General features: G+C 32.7%; 3 protein-coding genes across 5 annotated transcripts; 1 reads left to right on the forward strand and 2 right to left on the reverse strand.

Moving 5' to 3' along the window:
• The first annotated feature begins 4,076 nt into the window (after positions 1-4,076).
• On the forward strand, positions 4,077-6,954 carry LOC130955971 (protein yippee-like At5g53940). The gene is made up of 5 exons (XM_057882988.1): positions 4,077-4,373; positions 5,452-5,495; positions 6,115-6,223; positions 6,458-6,513; positions 6,590-6,954. Exons 1-5 carry the CDS (start codon positions 4,278-4,280, stop codon positions 6,666-6,668), a joined length of 384 nt encoding a protein of 127 aa, XP_057738971.1. The 5' UTR covers positions 4,077-4,277; the 3' UTR covers positions 6,669-6,954.
• Positions 6,955-13,797: 6,843 nt separating this feature from the next.
• On the reverse strand, positions 13,798-15,122 carry LOC130954096 (ethylene-responsive transcription factor 12). The gene has a single exon (XM_057880836.1). The coding sequence runs from the start codon at positions 14,693-14,695 to the stop codon at positions 14,105-14,107; it is 591 nt and encodes a 196-aa protein (XP_057736819.1). The 5' UTR covers positions 14,696-15,122; the 3' UTR covers positions 13,798-14,104.
• A 1,909-nt stretch (positions 15,123-17,031) lies between these two features.
• LOC130956136 (receptor-like protein 4) lies at positions 17,032-22,841 on the reverse strand. 3 transcript variants are annotated; one of them, XM_057883174.1, is made up of 10 exons: positions 22,408-22,841; positions 20,548-21,603; positions 19,795-19,942; positions 19,224-19,295; positions 18,868-18,939; positions 18,234-18,305; positions 18,077-18,154; positions 17,777-17,958; positions 17,406-17,545; positions 17,032-17,296 (listed from the first exon to the last, which is right to left on the reverse strand). In XM_057883174.1, exons 1-9 carry the CDS (start codon positions 22,475-22,477, stop codon positions 17,424-17,426), a joined length of 1,872 nt encoding a protein of 623 aa, XP_057739157.1. In that variant the 5' UTR covers positions 22,478-22,841; the 3' UTR covers positions 17,032-17,296; positions 17,406-17,423. The 3 variants fall into 3 exon arrangements, with proteins under 3 accessions (XP_057739157.1, XP_057739156.1, XP_057739155.1); XM_057883173.1 differs by having other exon boundaries at positions 17,032-17,332; XM_057883172.1 differs by having other exon boundaries at positions 17,032-17,545.
• Between the last annotated feature and the right edge of the window lie 862 nt (positions 22,842-23,703).

Here is a 23,703-nt window from a genome sequence, read left to right on the forward strand (position 1 = left end):
TTAATATATTGTTAAATATATTTTTTATTTATATCCTTTTATCTTAATTTTTTTACCGATATAATTTTATTAAAAAATTCAAGAAAATATTTGAACATAAAATTTGAAAACTTAAAATTAAGATATTTCAATAAAAAAATAATATTTTTACTTAATATTTATATAAATAAAAAAAATTAAAATTAATTTAAAATTAAATATAAAAAAATAAATAATTTTTGTATTTCGCACAGACTGTTTGAAAATTTTCAAAAGTCATTTTTTGACTTTTGATTTATAAAAAGTTACATTAATGATGTTTGGTATAATTTTTAGATATATTTTTAAGTTTCTTAAAAAATATTTAAGAACTTTTGAAAAAATAAAAAAATTTGACTTTTACTCTTTTCGAAAATTATCTTACACTCCTATTTATTACACAATTTTAAAATAGATACTTCTATAATAATTTTTTAAACACAAAATATAACTTATTCAAGTATTTTTTACATACAAGTTATTTACAAATACGAGTCCATACAAATAATTTATATTCACACGCCCTGCACGTTCTTCTTCTTCTCGTGACACTTCGTCATCTTCTTATTCGTAATTTTTCTCTTTCGTTATCGTCGTCACCAACACCACCGCCTCCTCCTCCTCCTCCTCCTTTTCTCGTTGGACTTTATTCTCCTTCTTCATTTTCCTCCTTCTACTCCATCATCCTTATCATCGTGATCATCGTCGTCACTTTCTTATACATATCGTTGTTATCGTTATTATCTTTATTGTTATTGTTATCGTAGAAATTTTGCCATATTGATGACGTTGCCTGATCCAAAATTTTTGTCATAAAATTTTCTCAATTTATGTAGTTGCAGCAAATTTCGGGGTCAAACTAAGACATTTAGGTGAATTGTTTAATAATTTTTGGTGAATTTGTACTCATAAATTTTGCATAATTTAAAGTTCTTCCTCTTTCTCTTCCTCATCTTCTACTGCTTCTTTTTTTTTATCATCATCACCATCTTTTTTTTCTATTTTTTTATTCATCTTTTATTTTTTGTTTTACCTTCTCAAATTTCTTTTTGTTTTACTCTCTTAACAAGAATAAAAACAAAAAAATCAAACAAAAAAGAACAAAAAACACATAATGTTGTAAAATTACTTAAAAGAGGATGAACTTACATTCATTCAACTAAAAAAAGAAAAAAATAAGAAAAAAAAGAAGAAAAAAATGCAGCATTAGAAAAAATATTTGTGTGTAGTTGTACCAAATTTCGGGGTAAAACTAAGATATTTAGGTGTATTATTTAAGAATTTTCGGTGAATTTATACGGATAAATTCTGCATAATTCAAAGCTCTTTCTCTTTTTCATCTTCACTACTTCTTCTTTTTTTTTCTTATTCATCTTTCATTTCTTGTTTTAACTTCTCAAGTTTCTTTTTGTTTTATTCTTTCTTAAAAAGAATAAAAACAAAAAAAGTCAAACAAAGAAGAAGAAGAAGTAGATAATGCTGCAAATATATTTGGAAGAGGATGAACCTACATTCATTCAATTAAAAAAAAGAAATAAAGAAAAAAGTAGAAGAAAAAATGCAGCATTAGAGAAAATATTTTTGTATAGTTATAACAAATTTTGGGATAAAATTAAGACATTTAGATGTATTGTTTAAGAATTTTCGGTGAATTTGTACTGATAAATTTTGCATAATTCAAAACTCTTCCTCATCTGCTGCTTCTTCTTTTTTTTTAATCATCATCACTATCTTCTTCTTCTTTTTTCTTATTCATCTTTCATTTTTTGTTTTACTCTTTTTTAACAAGAATAAAAACAAAAAAATCAAACAAAAAAAAGAAATATATAATGCTGCAAAATTACTTGAAAGAGGATGAACTTACATTCATTTAACTAAAAAAAGAAAGAAATAAAAAAAAAAGAAAAAATACAGCATTAGAAAAAATATTTGTGTGTAGTTGCAGCAAATTTCAAGGAAAAATTAAGACATTTAGGTGTATTATTTAAGAATTTTCGATGAATTTGTACTGATAAATTCTGTATAATTCAAAATTCTTCCTCTTTCTCCTCTTTGTCTTTTGCTACTTCTTGTTTTTTTATCATCATCATCATCTTCTTTTTTCTTCTTATTCATCTTTTTTTCTTTTGTTTTATCTTCTCAAATTTCTTCTTGTTTTACTATTTCTTAACAAGAATAAAAATAAAAAATTAAACAAAAAAGAAGAAGAAAGGCATAATGCTGTAAAATTACTTGAAAGAGGATGAACTTACATTTATTTAACTAAAAAAAAGAAAGAAGTAAGGAAAAAAAAGAAGAAGAAAAAAAAATGCAACATTAGAAAAAATATTTTTGTATAGTTGCAGGCGACAGTGGCGGAGTTTGAAACAAAATTTGGGGCAAAAAATCTAACTAAAAATTTAATAATAATATTTATATTAAAATAAGATTTATAAATATAATTATTATATAAGTTTGTTACTAATAAGATAATAAATAAATAATTCTAAGTATAGTAAAGTATGTGAGCCAACTGAACTATTTTTTATTTTTTGAAAAAATACTACCAACAAATTTTGAGGGAAAACTAAGACATTTAGGTGTATTGTTTAAAAATTTTCGGTGAATTTGTACCGATAAATTCTGCATAATTCAAAACTCTTCCTCTTTTTTCTCCTCATCTTATTCATCTTTTTCTTCTTATTTTATCTTCTAAAAAAATACATAGCATTGCGAATAAGAAAGAACCAAAGAAAAAGGAAGAAGAACGCAAAGAAAGAGGAAGAAGTGGAACCCGAAATACAAACATAGAAGAGGAACGTCAGAATTTTATATGCGCATTATGAAAATATATTCACTTCTGCTAGGGAATCAATAGGGGATTCAACCAACTCCTGCCAACTTTTTAATGGGTTGGACCTCAAAACTCATCTTAATAAAAATAAGTTAATATATATAGATGTTTCTTCTGCTAAGTATCAGAATGTTTCTTTTTCATACTAAATGGATGCTATTTTATATATTTTTCGAATTTTTTTGTATTTCAAATGTGAATGTCTCCATTTCTTTAAGAATTTCATATTTTTTTTAAATTTTATAGATATTTAATTATTTTTGCTAAAATATAATTAGGTATTTATTTTGTTAAGTATTAAGATATTTTTTTCATATTAAATTAATGTTTTTTTAATATTTTTGTAATTGTTCAAGGATAATTCGTGCTCCACCACTCCTTTTGGCTAAGATCAAATGTGTAGTTTGCAGTCTCAAGAATGACGAAAGAACTTGAGAACAAAGCTAAAGAGGCATTCTTGGATGACGATTTTACCCTCGTCGCCGATTACTACTCAGAAGCCATCAACTTGGATCCCAACAACTCTCTTCTTTATGCCGACAGAGCCCAAGCCCATATCAAGCTCCAGAGCCGTTTCTGATGCAAACAAAGCCATTCAATTGAATCCTTCGCTGGCTAAGGCCTACCTTCGTAAGGGAATTGCGTGCATTAAGTTGGAAGAGTATCAAACTACAAAGGTAGCACTCCAAACCGGTGCTTCTTTTGCTCCGACGATTCCAAATTCACCAAACTCATTCAAGATTGTGATCGCTCCATTGCAGAAGAATCGAAAGATAGTACCCAATAAGTGCAGAGTTCTAGTGTTGTCAACTAAAGTTAAAATCCGCTTGTGGGTTGAAATCTGATATTTTAATTCTTGTTTAGAGCGGTGTCAGAAGAGAAGTAGGTTGCGGTGGAGAGGCAGAGAGGACCTGATAGTGAGAGAGAGGAATTTGTGTGTGATTGTTGGAGGTGAGTAGGTTAATGTAAGAGAAAAGAGAAAAATTTTTATAAGTTTTTAATTAGGTTTAGTTAATCAATTTTAAATTTTTTAAATTTTAAATTTAAAAAATTTAAAATTAATTATTAATATAATTATAATTAATTAAGTTGTTTTATTTTTGACTGATTAAGAGTTGATTTTATATACTTTTTCAAATATATTTTGTTGAGTTAGGATTAATTTGTATAAATTTATGCGTCAAAACACTTGTATATACATAAGAGATCTCATTAAAGTGAGACCAAATCAATCATCATTTTGCTTTTCAATTTTTTCTTTTGCATTTGTACAGGAAAAAAAAAGGAACCTGCATTTCCGGTTGCCCGTAGCATGGTATGAAGTGCCACCTTCCTGATTCCGCAAACAGAACAGAGAAGACTGTGACTTTGGGTTCGAGAGAGCAACAACCACCACCTTGGGGGGTTAGGGTTTGAATTAGGGTACATGGGTAGGGTTTTTCTTCTCGAATTGCAAGGCAGGGCTTACAGATGCAGATTCTGCGATACCCCTCTTGCTCTCTCTGACGACGTTCTCTCTCGGGTACTCTCTTCCTTTTCTTAATTTAATCCCCCCCCCCCCCCCCTTTTCCCTGGTCTTACTATTTCTTATTTGAATTATTTGAAAAAAAATTGAAATTTTTTCGTGATCGTTGTTATGGGATTTCAGATGATGAATTTAATTTGGGGAAAGACTGAATTTTGTAGAGACTCATTGATTGAACTCGTGGAACATAATTGTTTAGGAGATTATTCAGTTGTGTATGTTCTACGAGTAGTAGTTGATTGTTTATCGTTTATGTTTTCAATGATAAAAAGATTGATCAAATTCGATAACAGCATATGTCATATCATATGGAATGTGGATCACTGAAACCAATGGGTAATGCAGCTGTAATTGCTCTCTCATTGCATATTGAGCACCCCATCTATCTGACTTCCATTTAGAACATGCCCTTTTCTAAAATTTTAGTATTCTGTAGTCGTAGTTGCTACAGATCATCATATCATTGTTATCCTTGGCACTTCCCTGTGCATAAGAATATGTCCTCTGCTGAAAATTTGTACAACTTATAGATGTGATAGGTTATCAAAGTGTTGTATAACCGATGCCTGGTGTGCTTTCTGAAAATGAGATGCAATTGTGTGTATATTTTACACGAGTTCTTACTCAGGCTGAGTCATTTTCAAAGTTTGATTCTGCGCTGGATTTATGCAACCCTTGGTCCAACCTGATTAAAGTGGAAGGGAATTTCACAATAAAAATAACATTCCTTGCATTGCACTTTCTGCAACGAGCAAAGTTTGATTCTGTGCTGGATTTATTCAGCCCTTGGTCTAACTGATTAAGGTTGAAGGGAATTTCACAATTCAATAACATTCCTTGCATTGCACTCATCTTGCAACAAGGACCTGGAGTTTCATTCATGTTGACTAGCTTTTGCCTTCTGTGTAATGTCTGCTTTGTTCTTGATAGTTACCATAACTTGCTACCGTTTATTTTGTGTTTTGAAATTGTAGTTACCTTTTTTGTGAGTATTTCAAGTTTTTAACAAACCCGAGTAACCTAACTCCCCTTTTTCTTTTTTTTGTTTCTTGTTTTCTCCTCCTTTGATGATCAGTCCTTCACTTGCCTTCGAGGGAGGGCATACCTATTTAGCAATGTGTAAGTTCTTCCCTAACTCCCCCCTCTCCCATTTCTTCCTTTCTGTAATCTTAGTTACATATATCTCTTTTATTTCTGTTAAGCTTTTTGCATTGGACCAGGTTGATAGTTTCCCCCTGAATCACCAAAGGGCATCTATTCCTCTATCCACCTGGTTGAATGGAGTGGATCCTTTTGATTTTGTCTGTTATATAGAAAACATTATCATATTAGTTGAATAATGACTCAGCATCCTCAATAGGGTGCTAATTACTTTGTCTGAATATTGACCATTTTCAAATATAAAAATGCTATTTTCTGTTTAATTTACACCTTATGTTAACAAAACCTCCTAGTCTTCCTGAAGGAAAACCTGTAGTCATCTATTCTTGGATCATATTAAATTTGGGGTTTTTCTTATGGCCCACACATCACCCCACTTTGCCTGCAAATAATAAGTTGTGATATTATTTAGTAACCCTCATATGTCTCTTGTTCCTGATGAAGGTTGTATGAGAAATTCGATGAGCTATAGTAATTCAATAGTATCCTTTCTCCCTTGCTAATGTGTATCTAGCATATTGCTAAATGATTATTTTGTACCTGTGATGTCTTTGATTATAATTCTGGCTTCGGTTAGGGTGAATATAACTCTCGGGCCTCAGGAGGAGAGAATGATGATGTCTGGCTGGCACACTGTTGAAGACATATTTTGTTGCTGCTGTGGACAACTTCTCGGATGGAAATATGTGAGTTTTACCTTTGCACCTCAGCTTTCCTCTTCTTCCATACAAATGGTCAGTTTAACAGAGCAGAATTGAAGTCAATGAGATAATACAGTGTAGTGAAAAATTTAACCAATAAATATTTGAGGAGATAATTCAATCAACTTTTCTGCATACTGTATGATTATATGACACAATCAGCATCACTTTGATGATCTCAGTTCAATGTTGATTAATAACTAGTTTGGATTTCTTCAGGTGGTTGCGCATGATAAAAATCAAAGATTCAAGGAAGGCAAAAGTGTGCTCGAGAGGTATAGATCAAATAAAAGTTTTGTTTCTGATAACTTCAACTCTGATTTGGCTGATATCTGTTATTGCATATAATAGATGGAGGATTGCTCATGATGCTGGGGACGAATTGAATCTAGATGCTCGCGCTGGTTCAAGTGACTCAGAAAACTCTTAGCAAGTTGCTTCTGTTCATGAGTTTGCACATATTGTTTGTAGCAATTATATTACCAGTACTTGTCGAGACAAAACTTTAGAAAAAAAATCCCCTTACTTGGTGCCAGTAAAGTACTCCAGCAATTGTGTAGATCTTTTGATGGCACTGAATAATTTAGATTTGTTCGGAGAATTAGATTTATACTCAATTGCTTTGCACTGAAAATGGGACTGTGCAAAGTAGCATTATCATTAATGTGATTAGCTTTTGTTCTTATATTTTATAATAATTCAACAATTTCCTGAAAGTATGGCTCTTTGGGCTGTCAAGTGGCAATCATGTACCTTTGCCATTGTTATGAAGAATGTTAAAGAGCCAGGAGAATTTGTTGTTTTTGGTCAGCAGTTAGCCATCAATGTTTAAAAATAAAATATTGGCTAAAAGTATGTTGTTATATTTCAAAAATAATAAATTTTGTTGGTCTTTGGGTGTTTTTCTATTAATTATTATAATTGAACTTTTACTCGATCTTTTCTTCCAAATCCAATAAAAAGAAAAAGGCAAAAAGAAAGGAGGAATTCAAGTTAAAGGAGCAACGAAAGAAGAATGGATGATTCTGTAAGTTGATTTTTTAAAGGATATTTTAGAAATTTCTGTTGAACTACATGAGTTATAAAAGAATGACTTGTGAGATAAAAGAAGAATACGAGGAGCTTAGAGTGGCCCGTCAAACAAACTACCTTTTGAATTCGTGGGCAATTATAGCAACTCATTGGCCGGTTTAAGCAAGGGTCGGGAGTTCGAACCCTATCTTGTGCATGCAGCAATTCATTGGCCAGCGGCAGATCCTTAAATAGAGTTCAGATCTGCGACGAATTAGTCCTTAACCTATCGGATTGGGGGATACCGTTTGGATAAACCAAAAAAAAAAAAATTGGAGCATTGCAATTTGCAAATAGACCTACACATGGATGGTTCCCCGTTACACAGTGAAAACAAACAATAGATATGGATAGTTGGTTAATCACATGAATAGCTACATCCATCATGAACATAAAGACCCATGTACATGAGATCATTCTAATTATTCTTTGAATCGTTGGTTATCTACCTCTTTTATGGTAACGTGTTTTAAAGATATGTTTAGTAATTATCCCGGTTACAAACGAATGTAACTAGCACTTTAATAGAAGTAAAGTGATCATGAATTTATGAAGCTCAAATTTTAAAGGGAGGTTCGGTGATGTGTACAACAATATTGCTTAAACTATGAACAAATATCTACTGAATGCTGGCGTTAGGTCAGAACAAAGTTATCAACTACTTTATTGAATTTGCATATACTTTCACTTTGTTTGAAGATCCTGTAGAAATTGGAGTATGGGTGGGGCCTTGAAATCTACGTGTTGGATTATTGTCTCTATCCAATTAAGATTTTTTTTTTTTCACTTTGCATTATTCACCACCCTCATTGGCCGCGGCGGCTTTACTTTTATATTAGTGAAAACCAGAGGATATATATATATATATACATATAACTTGTGCACCAAATTGTTACATTCATATACATATTTTTAATACATATATTCTATTTAAATTTTGAATATAAATGGTAATAGTAGAATTGATGATAAAAATTAGGTAAAGATAGATTAGTGCGAGAAGAATTGAAAAGAAGAAAGTGACAAGCGAAGGAAGCAGAGGGAAAAAGGCTCCGTTAGTTGAATGTTTCATTGATTGGAGGGAGTGGTGGCAACAAACAAAGAAAGAAGGCTTAATATATGTAGGACCAGTTAGAAGCCCAAACCTCACTTGTTATTGGATGATGGATCCATCCATGTGCATACACACATGATATGACATGCATGCATCATGCATGAATGATACTATTTGAATAATATGTGCCGCCGCAGTCAATGGTAATGATGTATGGCAAACGGCGCCATCCACCCACGTAAGACAAGTAATTAAAAGTTGAAACAACACCAACGCCCACGACGCCGAAAGAAACAACCAACACACCTACATAACCTTTTCCTAGCTAACATTTTTGTTTTTCTGCCTTGCTATATTTAGTTTAACTTTTTTTTAAGAACAAATTGTTATTTAATTAATCACATAGTCCAGAGCATCAAATTGGACTAAATTACAAATTTCTGTTGGTGCCTCTCCCATTCATATACAACTAATAAATTCCCTGTACCTTTGACATGTGATATTTGATAACTTGTAAGCCTATATAAAAATTCTAATTACATTTTAAAATAAAATTTAATTTTTATGCACAAGATAAAATTTAAAAAAAAAATTGACAGATTCATCTAATCATATATTATTACGCAAAAAAAATTAGTTTCATACTAACTATATATATATATATATATATGGAAACTCAGGTGCAGTCGCGTGAAGTTGATAGTTAAAAGCCGTTAGATGAAAATTTAGTCAAATCAGTTAAACTATCTAATGACTTTCAGTTATCAACTTCAAGTGAAGTCGACTGCATCTGAGTTTTCACCATAATATATTTAATTAAATTATTGTACAAAATATTTTATATGCCAACATTTTTTTATATAAGTGAAAATGACAAAAAAAACCAACGAATTATAATTCAAATAATATAATTTTTTTATATTTATTTAGAAATCACAAATTTAAATTTCACTTTTAATTTTGAACAAAAAATAACAAAAAGAATTAACCACAATAAACATATATTTAAAAAAAATAATTTATAAAATAAAAAATAAGATAAATATTGATATTCATATACAATTATTTTTTTACAAAATTTATAATTAAATAATAATTTAAAGATAAAGGTGGGGAGAGATGTATGTTGAGAGTTGAGAGTTGAGAGTGGAGTGTTGGCGTTGCGTGTGGAAATGATGTGTATGGAGGAGCGTGACGACAGATGGGGGCCACGTCAGAGGGTTAGAGCCCCCATTGTGGGCCCTCCCGTGTCATTTGAAAGAGTGGGGTCCACAGAGCATTGAACAAGAATGCTGGCTGGCTGGCTGGTCAAATCACTCAGATGAGATGAGATGCCACATACAACACATTTTCTTGATAATGGAGTTTTGAAATGACGGCCGACTGGTGCAGTGTTTATGTCATCAAACATCATGCCTCCTACTTTCCCTCTCTCCTCACGTTTTCCCTTCAAAATATTTATTCTCTTCCAAACAAAAGTAAATAACTCAAAACAATTTAGCTAGTAGAGTAAAATGGTGTGCTTATTAATTCTAATAATGCACTCGCACATATTTATAGATTTTTAGAAATTATGAAACTATTTTTTAGTTATAGGGTAGATATAATTAATAATTAAGTAATGCAAAAATGAATGAGTTATGAGCAGCAACAGTGTTATGGGGCTTTGCGTGTGGGCAGTGGGTGGTTTACGCTCTCGTAGTGTTGCGTCTTTTTGTCACTCAAACTGTGTACTCATAAATTAAAAAAGAAAGAAATAATAATATATATGGTTTTCTGTTTTCTGACAGCTGAGCCTTTGAAGTCCCTCAAGTCCCTCACATTCTTGCCATAATAATAAATAATAAATAGAGTAATACATAATACCACTAATATCACAGACAGCATCTGCTTAGTTTTTTTTTTTCGAAAATAATTTATTAATTTTTAAAAAAATATAATAGAAGTATTTCGCCTGAATTTTGCTTTTTTTACCTGAATAAAAAGGTAAACTAAACTTGTATTAAGATTTTAATTCATAAAGTAAATACGATTTTTTTTGCGAGTTACTTTTAAGATTTAAAGATTGTATTTAATAGAAGTGTAAAATCAATCAAATAAATAAATAATTATAGAAAGTAAAAAATAAAAAAATATGTACAAAAAAATACAAAATTAAATATGACAAGACTTGTATCAAAATATGCAAAAATTGATAAATACTTAAATAAAAATAACAAAATTTAAATAACAAAAATAACATAATTGACATTACTAAGAGTAAATAGAATCTTTTAATACTTATGTAAATTCGTGACTCATGTTTTAGTATGTCAGTGTGACTAAAAATTTTTAGAGTGAATAAGTGTATAAATAAATGAAAGCTTCCTTAGCTTATTGAAACTAATCCTACTTATTATAGAGAGAAAAAAATCTAAAGCTATTTGATATAATTTTAGATTTCAAATAAACTTGCTTTTTAAGTAGTCTTCAATTTTAAGTAGTTTTAAATCTCAAATAATCTTGAATTTTAAATAAATTTGCACACTAAACACAAGGTAACTTAATCATCAAACCTAACTCATTTTTATTTTTTTTAATCATAGTATACTTTATGCATATATAATTTTCAACCTAACGCTCGAATTCTTTTCCACATCGACTAGTTGTACTAAATTTTTGGCACAATAATCAGTAAATTAAATTAAATTTTTTTAATAAATACAAATAATAATGATATTTAATAAAATAATTTTAAAAGATTTAAAAAATCATAATAGATATAATATAATAAAATTAATATTTATTAATAAATAAAATTATATTAAACTTTTAATTTTTATAAATATAAATTTATTTAAAATAATTTATTTTAAATACTTTCAAAAATACTTTTAAATTTTTTAAAACTGATTAAACCAAACACACAATTTTTTTTATTTATTAAATATAGAAGCAGATGCTATCTTTGTCAAACCAAATCTTAGTATCTTACCCTTGCATAATAAATTCAACTTAATCCCTTAGCTTCCCCCAACCTACCGTAGAAAGCATCACTTGTTTTATAATTATATTGCTCTATCTAACGCAAAGTATTATAATAAGCATTTATGACTTGCACTACTAATTATTATACTAGATCCAGCGCCTCGACGAGAACTAGATCTAGGTTAGGATAACTGCATTGCAGTAGTTACATTATTATCATATGATACTACATTCTATATATACTCAACTAAACATCACACAAACACACGCACCTCGAATTATTATTAAATAAATAACAAAAATTCAGTTTAAATTTGTTGAAGATAAAAATTACTTTTCTATTTTTATTATATTTTTAAAAATTACTTAATCTTAGAGTTGTTACTTTTTGTTAGCTATAACAGAATTATTATAATTAAATTCTTAATTATCATCTCGTAATTTACAAAAAAATCTTAATTATCAAATATTGACCCTTTAATTTTTAATTAGTGAAATATATTCATAAAAAATATAATTAAAGCAAATAAGAAAAAGTTATGAAATCCCTAATGCATGTGAAACTATAAGAAGGAACAATCAATGCTATTATTAAAAATATAATCAGTTGTCTCTTCCGTCAAATCTATACAGAAATCCATAAATGCTAATCCAATTCACGTAGTAATATCCCCATCCATCAACAGAGGACATAATCTTATCAATTACCAGAACCATTATTGCATTTTTTTTCTAATAATATTCATTTAATTGATTAGTATAATACAAAAAAGCTTGGACTATTTGCTTTGCTGTTCATTTTTCTTAAAAAAAATATAAATATTGGGACAAAATGAAGCATTACATGAATAGAAATAGAATTAGCTGTAGAAAACTAAAAAAATCTTTTTTCTAAAGGATATATATTAAAAAAGTATAAGTAAATAATTCATAACTAGTTAATATTAAATAATTATATATTTTTTAAAAATATAATTTAAAAATATTTATTAATTTGTATATACCTAATATGTCTAAATAGGCCGAAGTACAAATTTTTTCATTGACCTCTTCTATCCACACATGATTTGAGAAGCTTGATTGCCCAAACAGAATTCAGCGTCACAGCTCTTAATTAAACTCACATTTTGTAAGATTAAATTAAATTAAATGAATTACAATTTTGCTGCTTATCCAAATCGTGGATGTTAGGTAGTTAGATATATGAAAAGTGGGCCCATCCGCCCGCACGTTATTACTCTCAGTCTCAGCCACCATGCCATGTGCCGTCAAAATAATTATTTCAACGAAACAAACGAGGTTACACTATCCCGATACAGTACCTGCCTACTGTCTCAGTATTAATTAACCATAAGATAGTATTAGCCACCTACTCTTTTAATTTTATAATTCACATGAATATTGTTTTAATGTTAAAATTTTAATGTATCTAATATAAATGAATCTAGCTATAAATATAATATGTTTTAATATATAAAAAGATGCTATTTTGATAATTAGATAAAATGATAAGAAAGTTATTTATTTTAAAAAAATATTTTTAATAAATATCTTTTTACTATTTTTTCTCTTTGCAGTTGTTAGATTAGCATTTCCCAATAAATATGTAGTATTATCAAGGAACGATTTATAATTTGAATATGCATCGTTCATTGAATAAATTGAGATAGTTTGTTTCCCCAATACAGGAAAATTGTCCAACCCCACGCTTATGGTATATATAATTTGAAATATATCAGAGAAAAAAAAGGTATAAACTAGAACAGTTCATTTTTTTCTATTGAATCTGTAAAACACGGGCCTGCGTCTCTGACATGTTATTTTAAAGCACAGAAAATTACTTGATTGTAACCTAAAAATTAAAAAAGTCAGTAAATTGTATATTCAACTAAAAAATTGTACACAACGATTCTTTATTGTTAAATAAAGGAAGGTGCTAAGTTAGTCAGTGCCTTAAGTACGTCTAAATTATTTTGAAGTTGCCATAAGATTATTACATTTAATCCAAAAACTAAAAAGAGTTAAACACATTTCCCTTTCGGGAAGAACAAAAGTTTTAGACGACTATACTTTCGTGGCGAATAACACATTCATATTGCGTGCCTTACTAATTACTAATAAGAAAGAAAAAGAAACGCATTTAATCAATTTTGTTATATTAACTGTAGATCATGTGGTTAAAGCATGGTTTATGTTGCAGTTTGCAAACGCAGCACGCGCTTTTGAACAAGAATTGGTGGTAGAAGCGGGAGATAAAATGATAAGATGCAGATGTCTGAGCATAAAAGAAAAGAAGCGCATACCCACACGCTCGCTTCCTCACTCACTTCCACTCTCTCGCAGATGGCGCGTGAATCCAATCTCCAATGCAACGGTTGCCTACCACGCCGCCCAACCATATTCAACAATCAACACAAAGCACCTAATTAATTCCGTTATTTCCAATATCATTCGTGACCACCCATATAATATAATAATTTTGAAGCTGAATGTAATTAAGTAGTGCAAATATAAGTGTATATACAACATGAAGCTTTCATTTCCATGTGATAGATGTAAATGTTAGATTAACAAAGAAAGCACACAGATACTACTACTAATACTGCTACTGCTCCCTCAAAGCCTCAACCATGGTTATAATTAAACTACGTACTAATAAGCATAATAAACAAAAGAAGGTAGATATCACAAGGGAGGAATACGCATACGGAGCATAAAACTACGTCGTTTAGCGTCTACAAAACAAGATCTCACTAGTCACTACTATTCAACCTTCAAAGCCACAAAGGTGGAGGCTCGTTCAGATCGATCGGGATCCCGCGCCGAACAAGCCCTAGATACGACGCCGTTGGACTGCTCCCCGCCACCTGCTCCACTCCTCCTCCGGCAACCGCTACTGTCACCTCGCCGCGTCTGTGGTGATTAGCTGCTAACACCGCCGCATGATGAATCGGATGCGGCGGAGGCGGCTGATGCGGTTGATGAGCCAGATCAACGTCCCTGAGAACGCGAGTGTGGAGAAACTCGCCGAAGATTCCACCACCGCCAACGCCGGCGCGAACCGGTACGGAGGGCCAGCGATGATGATCAGAGTTAGGAGCGTTAACGTTGAGGTCGAGACAGATTCCTCCGGCGGCGGCGACCGGAGCCGGGGGGAAGTTAGTCTTGGCCTTAGCACCACGGAGAGAACGCGCGGCACCGTCGTAAGCTAGGGCGGCTTCTTCAGGAGTATCGAATGTACCAAGCCATACACGTGTCTTCTTCCAAGGATCGCGTATCTCAGCAGCGTAACGTCCCCATGGCCTCTTCCTAACCCCTCTGTAGTGTCCCTCACGAGAAGCTGAAGAAGAAGAAGAAGATGCCATTTGAAAAGTGTGAATAACAAAACCAAAACTCGAGAAGAGAAGAAAGAAGATAGCGTGAGAGTGGAGGGACCCGCTTACGGCTCCCGTAATCGACGGCTAGCCGGCACGACCCCCCTCCCTTTTCTTTTTTACTATTATGGTCTGGTTATATACACCGTAATAATGCAAGTTTTGGATTTGGATAAAATGGCTAGTTTTTTATATGAGCCGTTGATGGTTGATGTGTGGGATCGCAGGGCTGTGATTGAAGATAGGGTGGGCCCCGCGGAGAGAGCCGCCGGGTGATGAGACGTGTGACTGGGGTTCCGTGAGTGACGTCAGCCCTACTGCTGATGTTCGTACGGCTGTGCCTGACCCTGAGCGGCGCCTCATATTTAAGTTAAGATTTAACTTTGATTCAAAGTTGTGTTTAATGAATTAATGTGATGTGGGATTGGGAAGTTAATATTGTTGGAGAATGGGGTAATAAAGAAAGGAGGGGGTTTATGGGAATTTGAGTTGACAAAAGAAGTGATGAAGATGGAAGAGAAGGGTACAGTGGATGAGGTGTGAAAGTGGGATTGGAGGGGGTGACAGAGAGGCGCACGTGGAAGGGGGGAGTGTCTGAGTGGGAGGGAACAGGTGGAGTTGGGCCACACACACCAACAACATGGGCTAGTCTGGTTGGCGTGTTTGACTATGTTGGTCTCTCTCCACTTTGAATTTATTTATCTTGGAAGAAAGGAGAGATTTGGAAAGCGTGTGGGTGGGTGGGTGTGGTGGTAAAGTGGGGAATCGGAAATCAGATATCAGAGAGAGTGACTACAGCAGGCAGCAGGGGCAGCAGGCAGCTGCTAATAGCAGACTCCCCCCACACCCACAGCCCGCACTCTGTATACATTACATGCCTACACATACGGATGCAATAATGATCACGTGAATACTATCAAATACAACCTTTGAAAATTAATTATAATTTCATTTTTTGCAAGATTACTTTACTCTTGATTTTTATTTGTTTTTGTTTATTAGTTATTAACTTTTAAAATTTTAAATTATCAGATACATTACAGTATAAAAATAAAATAAAAACTAAAAAATTTAAAATTTTATAGTCTTGATTTTTATTTCTTTTGTTTATTATTCTTTCCCTGCTTTTTATTTACTTACATATATTGATGAATATTCACAATTGATAAGAAATGGCATCAAGTTAGTTGTCAACACACCACACTCGTCTCGTCTTGGTCTTTGGTGGATTTCCTTTATACGTCTCTTCACGTAGATGTGACATTTTCTTTTCTAATTAAAAATTAAAATTCTATTTGTGCATTGGTTTCACTTTGTTTGGTCTATCACCAGCACAGGACGGCAACTTTTTATTTATTCCCCTTTTGTTTGCTCTGTTGAGTTAGGGTGGTCTTTGTTACTGTTTTACGTTTACTTCGTTATGTCTAACTACAACTGTCTTGCTTACATCTGCCTCCGATGGGACCGGATCATGGGTATTTTAGTAAATTACATATTTAATTATGAGATAATATACCCAACACACCAACTCCTCAAGTAGATATCCTTATTCTAGATAAAAATTTTATTGAATTTTTTTAAAAAATGCAATATAACTAAAAGATTTAAATCCTCTAAATTTTAAATTTTATTTTGAGAGGGTAAAATGTAATATCAGAGAAAAAATATTCAAGAATAAGAGATTATACTTTATCCTCTAAAGTAAAAATTCAAATTCATAACTAGAATATTCGCTGCTAGAATATTTTATAATTAAATTTATATCAAATACAAAAATAATTATTCTAAAAGTGTTTTATACTTTTTACAAATATTTAAATTCTTTATTTAATATAAAGAATAATTAAAATTTGATACGATTATAAAAATTGATAAAATAATTAAATTTTAAATTATAATTTGTAATTATTTAAACTGTATACTTAAAATTAATATTTCCATTATAAATTATATTATAATGCAATGAATTGTCAAGAAAAATAAATCGTTCTCATAAATCTAAATTATTCAATCAAAATACAAATATATATAATCAAAATCTATTCATACAGTAAAAATTACATTACTCTCAAACTTAATAAAAAAATTTGAAGCAACAAACTATAATTCTATCCCAACCCCACCACTTTGGTTAACTTCATGTTGGCTTGTGTTTTCAATGTACACCGAACCTAATAATTGGAAATTGACTTGGTCAAGTCTAGGACCCCATCTATCATGATATATGCTGCCTTTCAAATATCTGGAATCTTGTTTAATATGTTCTGTACTTTATAGATCCGCACATTAACACAAAAGCAAGACATGAATGCTAAAAATTTGGTATATTACGTGAACTGAACCTAACTTATATGTACTTCTGTTAGAACAGTATGCTTTCTATTTCAATTGAACTACGTGTTACAAATCCTCTATTAAGGGATAGGGGAAAGAAAATCTATATAAATTTTCTGACAAAAGGGGAGGTAAACACGGTAATGTACACTTCAAAAAAAAAAAAAAAATCTCATTTACAAATTAGTTCTCAGCTTGTATGAATGAATTGTTGGCTCAAGCAACTCTTGGATAATCATCAGAGTTCATAAGACCTCCCTGCCATTCATCTCCACATAAATAGGAGTGTCTCTTCTTCAACAATAAACAAATAAATAAATTCATGGCCAGAACAGAACAATGCAAGTGTAAATGTCTAAAGATATACCAGAATAATGGGGTCTTATCATGAGAGCAAGATAGGCCCATTTTCGGCAGCAGTGTGAGCATTGCCGTAACTATTATGCCTTGTCATCTGGATATCACGAGAGAACTGGGTCCTTGCTTTTGCATATGGAGCTGCCCTTGCTACAAAAGCAGACAAAGAGTATTAATTCTTTGTAAGGAAAATGGTAGACTCATAATTTCTTATTTCTTAATGCTTAGCAAGGATAACAATGGGGCTTTCACTATTCTCCTGATTCAATAAAGGCTTGGTATTATAAATTTGAATGGTGTACCTAGATTAAGGTCAGTCCAATGATAATCGCACCTTATTATTAGGACAACTGTATACCAAAGAAATGGAAGATTATTTACCTGCAATTTGCTGAGCTCGGAGGATATTCTGCCGCCTTTTCCACCAACAAACAGAACAGGTAATGAGAACTAGAAATCCAAAAGAAGCACCAAACACAATACCAACTTTAGCACCCGCAGAAAGGTGAGGTCCGCATGTACGTAAGCCAGGTATACCACATAGACCTGCATTATCAGTAAAACTGCAGCCAGCCAGATCCATAGATTTAGCAACATAGAAAAGAAATACAAAGCAAAAGTGGAGAAATAGCATATAAAATTCTACAATTTCATTCTAGAGTTTAATAATTGATAACATACTTGAAACTAGCTCTGTGCAGAAGTCTTCCACCTAGAGTTGCTGGGACCCTTCCAGACAAGAAGTTGCCATTAAGGTTCCTGCATGGAGACATCTTAATATAGACTTCTTGCTTCTTATGTGTAATCAACAGGATTGTTAAGAAATAGATAAACTTACAGCCTTTGTAACAATGTCAGCTGTCCAAGGCTTTCTGGAATTGATCCATTGAAAAAGTTATAGGACAGGTCACTGCATAAGTACATTACATTCATAAATGATATCATCATGATATCGGAAGCAACCATTCCACCTTTCAACAATATGATTTAACTAGACTAGAATTCTAACAAGAATTAAAACAATGCATGTATTACTGCCAATGAGAATAGAATGTTCATGGGATGTTTGAAAGATCCCCATGATCTCCCTAATTCCAAAGTTTCAATTTACTCAACTGATGGCCTCAACTTCCCTAATACCCTCTTAGGCTAGTTTCAACCTTGGTTAGCTTTTACAAATGGGAGTAATTTCTTGACAAAGATTATCCACTACCATTGGGGGGAAAAAAACAGCATCATGAATATATCATATAAAGAATATCTTGCCCCATGGATTTTATACATTTTTATTGCTCAACAACTGCTGCTCAATTCACAAGAATTAGAGCTGTTACTGATTTCCAACTCAACAGTGCTGAACATGAGAATCACACATTGGAATTGTACCATGTGTTTTACGAACTATGAAAATAGGATCAACTCAACAAATCTGAAATACGGTTAAATAGAAGGAGGACAGAGAAGTTTCTTACAGCACTTGCAAGCTAGTTACTTTTCCAAGTGCAGATGGAATAGCTCCACGAATGCTGTTTCCACTCAAGTTTCTGTGGTGCACATAGAAAATAAGCATGAGGAATAGAAGAGATGCTGTTACTTCTTTCTATTTCTTATTAAGTTGTGAGTTAAAGTAAGGAAAAATATAAAGGTCCGACAAATTATTCAAAGATCAATCGGTACTTGTTATTTAATTGTCACCAGTACAATTTGCATAGTTTATACATCCGATATTTACACATGTTACTTTTTTAAAAAAAGAATTGTATTGAAATAAATATTAGGGTACACAATAACTTTGCCTTAAACGCAAAATAATCTGCTTATAACTCACAGGGTTTGTAGATTGTGTAGTCTGGATATGTCATCTGGCAAGAAGCCCTTTAGACCTTGATTGTCAAGATCACTGTTCATCAACAGAAACAGCATGAAATAACAAATAATATTGAGATTAAATATTCATTTTGAGTTTTCAACACGAACATAATGGCTTCATGCCCTAGTGGTACAAACTTCTTTGTCAAGTGCAGAGTGGAGTTGATATGGACATTCAATGGAACATAGAAAGGATGTTTTCATAAACCAAACCAAAGCAAAGCAAAGCAAACCAAAACTTAAACTTCCCAAATGATTTAAGAAAACGTTGTCTGAAAACCAAAATAAATTAACAGGATCTGATTGTAAGTTTTCTGTGAGCAGAGACACCTATAACCATTGGCTTCTAATTTGTTACTTAAGGAGCTATGTGGTAAAGGGGGGAAAAAAAGAAATGATATTTGGTTTTGTAACAAGAAAGAAAAGACTGCATGGAATAAGCAGGTAACCATTAAGCCAAGATGGCACTAAATGGTCTGCACAACAAAATGTATAATAAAAACCTAAGATTAAGGATAATAAGAAATTACAGTCCATCAATGAGCCATTTGCTGCTACTTTTGTTTAGCTGGCAGTCTGCTCCAATCCATGGATGTTGTTGAGGAACACAAGGATCACCATTCCACCCAAACCTGGGAGGAAGCCCCAAAGCCTTCTTCAATGTTTGTAAAGCCTTAACTAGAATAAAAGAACAATGATCAACTAGCAAAACTTTAAAAGACTTGATTCACCATAAACTAAATTCACAATTATTAATAGTGCATAAAATTGGAGAAAAGTAAATGAAATAGCATTATAAAAAAATACTAAGCTTGAACATGTCCTGACAAGCAGATACCCAAAGAATGACAATAGCAATATAGGAGCACTAGGATGAGAAAGATACTAAAATAAATTATTGGCAATGTGTCTTATATTAGGTAGTACCAGCACATAGGACCTAAACCAATTCCATGATGCAATCTGAATTAGTAAAACACCCAAAAAATTGAACGACTTCAGATTTATTGATTAATTAGACCAAAAAGAAATAAAGAAAGAAACCAGGGAACTGTATAATTTTGCATCACTAAAAAATACAGGTCCTAGCTATGTGTTATGTTATTGCTAACTTGCCAAGGAAAAACCTAAGACAAATCCTGAATGCATATAAGAGGCAATACAGAAACATTCAAGTCTAGTCCAAAAATGAACCACATTTTAATCAATATCACACATTATTAAGATGAACATTAGCCATAATCATATGCAACTATAATCAGGGTCAGGGTCAGCATTTGTACCTTCATCTGATAGTGTTCTTGACTCAGCTGCTATAACCTCAAATATCTCAATGGCATTGATTATGGCAACACTTCCATGTTTTGGGCTAAAAGTTATTGTCAGAGTCCTCCCATTAACAGAAACAGTTGTGTTAAGCACCAGGGCAGTATATTGGGCACCACTCATTTTCACAATATCAACATTTTCAAAGGTAACAACATCATTTATTATAATATCAAAGACCCTTTGACCTATAGCATTGATGGACTTATCAATCTCTGCAAAATGTAACCAAACGGAATAGTTTTTGTTGGGATCCACATCCAATGCATATGTTAAATCAGGCTGGCTACTGGTACTAACAAGCGCCGATCGATAGAGAGTTTCTGGATAAAAGTTTGGTGAATGTGAAGCCTGTTTGATTCTAGTTTCAACAGATCTAGGTTGATCAGAATCCTGACCAAACGTTTTAATGTGTTGCCAAAATCTGTCCCCTCCCCAGGGATCTGCACCATAATCTATGCCAAACTTTGACTGCCCAAAACCACAACTCAGTCTTTTAACTGTTCTAAGGATTATGCCTTGACTCCACTGTGGTCCAAAATCATAAGCTTTGTCATCAATTTGAAGAATTTCAATTGAAATGATAGCTGGATCTCCATGACCTGTGCTATGGAAACAGATTAAGGCTGACCGATCCATAAAAAACACTTGAGCTTCCGTAAAAGCTTGATCATCCTGTTGAGTCCAACCTGACTTCAAGGAATATATTTGGGTTCCTTGAATAGAGATATCAAATAGTGGTTCATTGGTAGCTCTTGGTTGTGCAACTAGTCCAAAAAATATCCTCACTGAGTAGTGCCCCTTTGGTACTCTATTAAAGTTGTAACAATTTGAAGGACCTTCAGACAGAGGGAAATAGCGAAGTGTTTTGAGGGGAGGGGTAATGTAACTTGTTGTAGTTGCATTGGCTGGTATGCCACCCGTATATCCAAAGTCTTTATACCAAAGGGTAGTGGTTGGTTTTGTTTGAACATTTTGTCGAGCCCCACAGTTGATGCGCATAACATATGGCCCTGCAATGAACATGAAGTTACATAGATTTCAACCAAATCAAAGGTGGAAAATATCCACACCAAGTCGAGAAAATCCTAATACACTGGCATATGCAAGCAATCATGCCACTTTTGTCCACACTAAGATTCACCAAGAAAACAGCAACATGGACTCTCTATTTAGCTTGTAATTAAATTACACTGACAAACTGTAAAATCAAATCCACTGGAATTGAGTTGTTGATCAATCAAATAATGCAATGGTTCATGCAAGTAACATTAACAAAGCAAGTTCCATGGATCATGATAGAGCGAACTATTAGGTTTATTAAAAAGAAAAAAAAGAAAAGAAAGGAGTTAAACAAAACTTAGTTTGTTGCAGAGTTTGGACAATCGACTACTTCTATTCTAAGTTCTAACATCCATTTACTAAATACTAAACCTTCACTAAAGGCAAAAATGGCAAGTTATAAAGACTAATTTGACGGTACCAACGAAATTTCCTTTCGTTTTCTTATTGAAGTTATTCCTCATCTCTCACATGATTAATACCCAAAAAGTTGCATAGTTTTGCCTTTATTTATCTTTTTCTATATACCAAAATCTGAGGCGCAAGATGGAATCCTATGTCACCCCCTCATTCCTCAGATTCAACTATCTATCCAATCGTGAATGCTAGATATACAACTCAAGAACTCAATCAAAATCTAAAAACGAAATTCAAAAGAAGCAAATTCAATGCTCAAAAATCCTAACGAATCAGTGTCTCTTCTTCCACTTCAATTAAGATTCACAAGCGAGGGAAAAAAAAAAGGCGAAGCTGACCTCGTTGAGCTGCACGCGCAGTAAGTGCAAAGCAAAGAATGAGCATCCATAGCAGAATAAATCGCAGCATTCTGAAGTGAGAACTGAGAAACGAGAGAACCTTTCTTCTTCGTCGTCTTCGTCTTCGTAATTCTTCCCCTCTCTTTCTCTCTCTTACATCACTTCGATTTCAGTTTCTAGAGAGAGAAAGAGAGAAATGGTTGGAGTTGTGTGCAGTTAAGTTAACAGCGGTAAGCAAACAATTCTTGTTACTTACTCCACTCTACTAATCAAATCTTCTTCCTCTCGATGAAGCTGAAGCTCAATGCTGATGCTTTCGGGAACACTTGTCACCCTGCTGCTCAGCCTTATCACACTCGCTGCACCAGCGCTCAACGGTATCTGCATCTCATAATAATGATTTTAATTAAAGTAACGGTTGTGCTGATTTTATTATCACGGTGTTTGTTGTAGGGTTTAAATGTTATTTACTTAATTAATTAACTTAGGTTGATTGAATTTAAATTTTGTGTGTTAATTAATGAAAGTCAGATCTACGAATTGACCTATTATCATTGCCGCGTAGGTCTACACTACTCTGTGGGATCCACACCTTTTTGACGGTTATGATGTATGATTTCCCGGAGTGGATGCAGCGTGGACCTTGGACTTTGAGTCTCACTTTACTACTACTACTTCTTGAGCAAGTCCAATTATATATAGCAGTAATGAAAGTGTGAGAATAAAATTGGAGTAGCTGGAGTAGCAAGTCCTATATGTCCTATCATTGGTAAAATAATCATATAGTAAAGTTAGCATTAGATTAAGTTGTTATTTTATCTTTATTGCTATTTCCAAGGGTGTTTATTCTTTGTTTGATGTGGATTGTGAAAAGGACAAAAGCAACGTGATGAGAGAGAGAGAAGAGGGAATAATGGGGTGTCACGGGGAAACCCCAAATGCTACCAGCTGCAATTACAAGATTGACCTTGAGATCGGTGAAGAACATTAGTAGTATTTTGTTGTACTGTAAGGTGAAGGAGTTGAATTGTTTGACTTTGGACAAGAGTTTGTGTGGCGCGCAAGAATCGGGGACAGGAGAGTCACCCCCGGATGCAGCGCATGGGGATTAGGGTCAATTTTATTACACTAATTGTTTATTCGTTTCAGGTTATTAGGTTAAAATTTTGAACAAAGGAAATGGAAATTTCAGCCTGCAATACTCCAATTATTTACTTAGTCAATTGAAGTAATACTTTTCGTTTACCTTTTACCCATTTATTTCAATATATTTGTCGAAAGTTCACAAAAATTGCA

The sequence above is a fragment of the Arachis stenosperma genome, chromosome 10 (assembly GCF_014773155.1).
Source record: "Arachis stenosperma cultivar V10309 chromosome 10, arast.V10309.gnm1.PFL2, whole genome shotgun sequence".
NCBI lineage: Eukaryota > Viridiplantae > Streptophyta > Magnoliopsida > Fabales > Fabaceae > Arachis > Arachis stenosperma.